Source organism: Triturus cristatus, chromosome 5_1 (genome assembly GCF_964204655.1).
Source record: "Triturus cristatus chromosome 5_1, aTriCri1.1, whole genome shotgun sequence".
Lineage (NCBI taxonomy): Eukaryota > Metazoa > Chordata > Amphibia > Caudata > Salamandridae > Triturus > Triturus cristatus.
In genome coordinates this window covers 417183009-417189008 of record NC_140587.1, presented here as the reverse complement: position 1 = coordinate 417189008, position 6000 = coordinate 417183009, and the positions used below count along the sequence as shown (strand labels likewise).

The 6000-nt window shown below is 40.1% G+C and overlaps 1 protein-coding gene across 2 annotated transcripts in view; it reads left to right on the top strand.

Annotated features, from left to right (window-relative positions):
• The first annotated feature begins 303 nt into the window (after positions 1-303).
• Positions 304-6000, top strand: part of SPAG1 (sperm associated antigen 1) — a 1022992-nt gene continuing 1017295 nt past the window's right edge. The window contains exons 1-2 of one of the 2 annotated variants that reach the window (XM_085605177.1): positions 304-551; positions 4019-4145. In XM_085605177.1, coding sequence (XP_085461303.1) covers positions 4021-4145 — 125 coding nt within the window. In that variant the 5' untranslated portion in view covers positions 304-551; positions 4019-4020. Of the gene's footprint in view, positions 585-4018; positions 4146-6000 lie in introns of both variants that reach the window. The other variant, XM_085605176.1, reaches the window with a different exon arrangement.

Below are 6000 nucleotides of genomic sequence, written 5' to 3'. Positions count from 1 at the left end.
TGAAAATCTGGTTACCCTATCATCTGTTCGCTGTCTCGGCGTTTTGCATCTCTGATGTCTCAAACCGTTCCTTGTTCCTTCCGCGGGCGTCCTGCTGTCAATTTCCATATTAGCTTTCAATCACTCTCCTATGTTAGAGCCTGAATAATCCTACTTCCAAGATGGCCGCCATGTGGCGTACATATTGCGTTACTGGTTGTGGTCTACTCTGGAGTCCTTTATCTCTTTCACTGGCCTTCTTCGAAACTGTTTGGCGCGTTCCTATGGAAACGGACGATACCAATTATCTAGTAAAGGGAGCGTGAAGGCGCTATACAAGATTAGAGGGCTTCGGTGAGAAGACGTTGGTGCCCTGCGGAACTAAGTACGTCTACGAGAGGTCGGGCGCATAAATCACTCGGGAACTCTGATTTTCCAGTTTCATCCTGCAGCTGGAAAAGGCTAGATCAATTCAATCAGCGGAGTGTGTTGGAACTTCAAGACACCACTTCACACAGACGTCAACTGAGATAAGGCCAACTGCTGCTTACAGGGACACAGGCCGCCCAGAGGTTAGGCACATTACATCACCTTCCTATCCACAGGTAACGCACAACCAGATTGTGGCAAACCCATTTCCAAAACAGTCCGCCTTTCCTTTCAACTTAGTTGGATCAACTCGTGGAACAGTGCACGTGCTGTAGATTTGGGTGTTCATAAAGAGTGCCATTAAGACTGGTGTATGTATGCAGCGGTCCTGCTAGTCACTTATTCCAGCATTTATCCATGAAGTTAGTCTGTTCTTCCTTCCACATCCATGTTCATGAACGTCCATCCAAACATCTGTCAATTTCTTCTTTTTCTTCTTGTATGGTCTCTCAGCATTATAACAAACCCCAATTCGCCTGATTCTAAAAAGCTCTACAGCAAACCAATACATTCCAACAAGCTGTCAAATAGTACTGCATTTGCCATTATAATGGTTACGGTTTTGGCTACTTCCCATTTGTGTGATTATTTGTAGTATATATGAATGAATTGGCTGGAATAATAGGTCGCCTATGGTTTGGTGGAAACCTTGCTTGTTTAAGGCTAAATCTTCATGGACCTTGGAAGAAGATGTTGATAACAAAATATTAATAGTTTTACAATTTAAAGTCTGATTACATTGAGTTGGTTGAATTATTCAAGGTTCAGTAAATGGAGTATGTTTTATATACATGTTGCCTGCAAATAAGAGGCTAACTTTAGCTTCACGCTTACCTGAGAGCCCCCCCCCCCCTTTATGGGTTTGGGGAGGTGACGTAAGGGCTCCCTGTATTACTCTGAAAGATCCATTTATTAAGAAAAGTTTAGACTACAGCAATTACTTTTTTATTTGCACATTGGTAATGTAGAAAAAATTCAAATGACAGTTTTTTCTCTTCTCCAAAATTGTTTTAGTACTAAATGTTTTACGAAACTTAGATTGTATAGCATCTAATATGAATATTAGTGAACTAATTTGATCTTCATAGATGATTACTTATTCGTCTATAACTCCTATAGAATGTATTGGATGGAGAGTGGCCCGTCAGCCCATGATTTGTGGTAAGTGTTTTTGTGTCTGGCTAAATCCTCATAGATCATGTAGAGGACTATAGTATGTTTGAAATCAACATATATTTGCGAGCCAATTTGGTTTCCTATAAGACAAGTTTGTTTACTTATTTGCCCATAACTGCTTAGGAATGTATTGTTGAGGGCTAGCCCTTTGGTGCTACCTGTTATAAGAAATTTTGCTTGCGTCAGACATTTCACATACAGATGAAATAGACGGATACTCCTTTTATCAAGATCAGTATTCATTTTGGTGAGCCAAGTTGCTCTTCATGAGACAAAGAATGGTTGCTTATTTGAAACTATTCAGTCCTGGATTGCAGTGATCAAATAGGTCTCAAAGCACTGAGAGGCAAATCCGGACACTGAGAGGTGACTTGAATCCTGCAATACCTAAGGGGCCATGTATTTTTTCCAGCTAGGATCGGAGGCCTTTAATACCTTTTTTCTTCATGACAGTATCTCCATAATGAGCAAGAAATACTCGTTTTCCCATACTTTTTAGGCCGGCTAGAGTCTTTGGCGCCTCACCACTTAATACTCTTGCCACAATCCAGTGTATATTTAGATGCCAGTAGGTCCTGATGAATTTCCACAGATCATCTTGACTCCCTTTACGGCAAGAAACAAGTTGACCAGATATTGAACCCAATAGTATATTCAGAACAAGGAAGTACATTAATTTCCTTCTTGCTTCACATTGTTTTTATCCCTTAAGAAGGACCACCACTATAATAAACTAGTGACGTGGACACCCTTAGTTAGTTTCAATTTTTGTTTTTCACTGACTTTCATTCCAGTCTACACCTTCCCAGCACCTTCACAACAGGCTTGCCACTGCGAAGCAAACAAAAGAACTCCTGCAAAGAGCCCCCTTGAGGGGTCAGTTGGGCATTGCAGTACTGGCCCAACGAGGAGCTGCCCGATGATGAAGCATGCCATCTTGTTTGGTGGGTGAGGGCTCTCGCTTCTGAATGTAAATACTCCTCTGACCTCATCTCCCTGAGGATACACTAATGGTGTTTCACCCATAGGAAATATTAGGAACTGCACACTCCTTGTTTATTAGCTATATACATAGGATCGTGCATGCTGGACCTCAACTGCTCCCTTTCCCTCTCTTGTTGACGGTTACTTATTTCGACATAACTGGATAGGTATGCATTGATGCAAGTTTCATTCATTTGACACCACCTGTTGACTTACATTTTTGTCAGCACAGACTGTTTACATATGAGTAATGTAGATATTTTTATTAGGATCCATGTGAATATGGCACAGTTGGCCCACTTCTTGATGTAAAAGTTACTTGGGTCAGGCTGAATCTTTTTAGCTGTCAAGGATGTGTGTTATGTTTGAGTATGACAATGCTATGTTTGATTACATGGAGTTGATTGAATTATTTAAGGCACAGTAAATGAAATATGTTTAGTAAAATGCTGCCTCCTAATAGGATGCTGGCCGAATAAGATGCAAATTTTAGCCTGTGAATAAGGTGCTGTCCGAATAAGAGTCTAACTTCAGAATCATCAAGTAAGCACCATTGTTTTCAGTGTTTGACATCAATGTGAACCCCCTTGGTGACGTACCAATGGGCTCAGGGATTGCATAGCATATTTATGCTAGTGATTACTAATGTTGTTTAGGGTACCCCACCAAAGGAAGGTTTTACAGACCTTGAGTAAAATATGAGCTGGGATGAACAGAAACAGACTTTTCCCCCAAGGTTATTAAATTAGTTTTTCTTACACTTTCCTCTCTACCTACTTATCTGAAATTTTAATGAGCTGAATATTTTCTGTTTATCAGCAAGATCCCTTATATTTGCTCAAAGTAAACTGTTTCAATTTAACAAGTTTAAGTGTAAATCTTGAAAAACTACATTTATTTGCATTGGCCCCCTATTGACAGGAAAAGGCTACTTCTGTTTCTATGTATATGGAGGAAGTGCTCTCTTCCTGAATGGCTTGGAAAGTACAGGTCTTCCGGAAACCCCCCCCAAGAATGATATACTTGTGTCTTATCCTTCCTGGTGCTCTGATTGACAGGTCAGATGTAGGCGCTCATGAGGCTTCAGTGAGTCAGCACAGCAGAAAAGTCAAAATAATATTAAGGGCGTAACATGCTCAGTGGATTTTTACGTAACTTGCTTTCCAGGCACTAGTTTATTCATTTTCAGGTCAAGCTTTGGCACAGTGCTTGATACTATAAAATTTGATTTTCATTACAACTGCCTTTTTCTGTAGTGCTTATGCTATCTTATTAAATCAGGGCTGCTTTTGCTTTCACACGGACACCTTGTTGGTGAGGCCGTCTTGTAACTCTGTAAGTAAGCAGAGCTTTTACAGAATGTATGATATTCTACCTTTTCCTGCACTTTTAAGACAAGAATATCTAAAGGTATATTTCTGGTACTAAATGAATTTTATTCTTTTTTCAGCGATGTCATCCATAATGGACTACGGGACAACAAAAACCTATAACATTCCCATCGACCATCTTGATTACAAGTTCATTGAAACATGCACAGATGTTAAACACTTGGAAAAGATTCTCAGCATATTAAGGTGGACCTTTGCTGTTGCTTAGTATTTTTACATTTATTTTTCCTTACTGTTTTCAGAAAGTATGTGATTGACCACCAGATTTTCACTGTATAACTTGTCGCATGCCCTTTCCTTTCGAAACATCTCCCATAGTATGGTAGGAGATGCCACTGATGGTGTATGCTTGTTTTTCAAATCTTTTTGGGGAGAAAAATAATTTGTTTGGATGGATCAGTTTGCAGGCATCTTCAGTCACTTTCAGTAATCACACTGCATATTACACAGCTGACGTTTTAGCAGAAATATTTGAAGCGTTTGATACACTTGGAAGGTACCTTTCCTGTTTACTATTTGAACATTTCCTAAATGTTTTATAAACATTGTTTTTTCCCCTTTAAACCAGCGGGTTGTGATTCCAGTGGGTTTGGCAGCACTTGTAATTGGGTCCCTAAAATGAGCCAGTAATAAGTCATAAGAGATACAAATGTGAAAATTGGAGGCTGTGTCAGTCGCACCACTTTCAAACTATCATTGTGTTTTATAAAGCATGAACATGACCAACACGGTATCAAAGCGCTGTACAACGAGAGAGCTGATGGAGGTTGCAATACAGTCAGAACACCTGATACTTAAGTTACACTGTACATAGAATTCAAAGAGCAAGGTATAACATAGTAGGGTACAATATCAAATAGGGAGGAATGACAGATTCTAAATAGTTAGCTTATAACATTTTGACACCCACAAGGCTAATAATATGATCAAAACTGGATAGAGTTTAAAGCCCTTTTTATGTGGGAGTTTCTAATTCTCCTTCAGGAATTTGTTAGTAACAGTAGTAGTAAATAAAACATTTTCAAGCACATTGTGCATATTATTGTGAAAACAAAATAATTTAAATGCAGCTGTATATGGGCTTTTATCTACGTCTCTCAATAGCCAAATAACTGTGCTCCTTGCTGTGGGTCCAAAAATCAGTGCAAGTGGCCAGAAGTAGCAGTGTCCGAGTCGCAGACTCTCCAGTCACTGTCAGTCTTTAGCTGGTACGACAGATGCGAGCAGCATACCATGAACCTGGATCTTAGAACAGCCCATAGGTCAACAGAAGCAAGTTGTACCTGTAGATATATGGGAGGTGATTAACTCAGGAACAGGGAGAAAGATTTGAAATCCATTAAAAACCAGACAGGAAGTCAACGGTTGGCCAAGCTGAGTCAGACAGTACTTGGAGGTTAAACAGGGAAACTTTATTTTTTACCCCCTTACCACAAGGTTGTTATGGATTAAATATCACTGGATCTTTCAATAGTCCTGATCAGTCATTTCTTATTTGTGATTTAAAGAGATGTATTCCTTCTACTGAGATTACAACATACTTCAAAAACATACTAGTAGCCAGCCAACATGCTTTTCACCAATGGCAAGGAGCGCTGGGGGTGCAAAGGGGAAGGTAGAATCCAAGCAGGCATAGGATACTGCGCATCTGTGCATGAGCACTATTGATGAAGACAGTGCTCTTCGTACTTTGATGGCATAGCCCAAGGGAATGCAGAGGTGCTGAACTAGGAGCAACCCTGACCTAGGAATCCATGGGAGACTGCCTAACCAGGACTGTGGTAAACTCCCTGTGGTTTCATGCACTCTGTTCCTGTTGTGCTCGCATCTTGCTCCCATGCCCCCCTCTTATTGCTCCTTGCATCACAAGTATGTATGTGGCAGTCTTCCAATGATCGCCAAAGTCAGGGCAAATAACCTTTATTCTATACTATAATAGAGTTGCCTCCTAGCATCAACAAAATATAGCATCATAAAACATGCTAACCCAGTTAATTGGTCAACATATTACGCAATCAGATCACACGTGACACTTATTGTG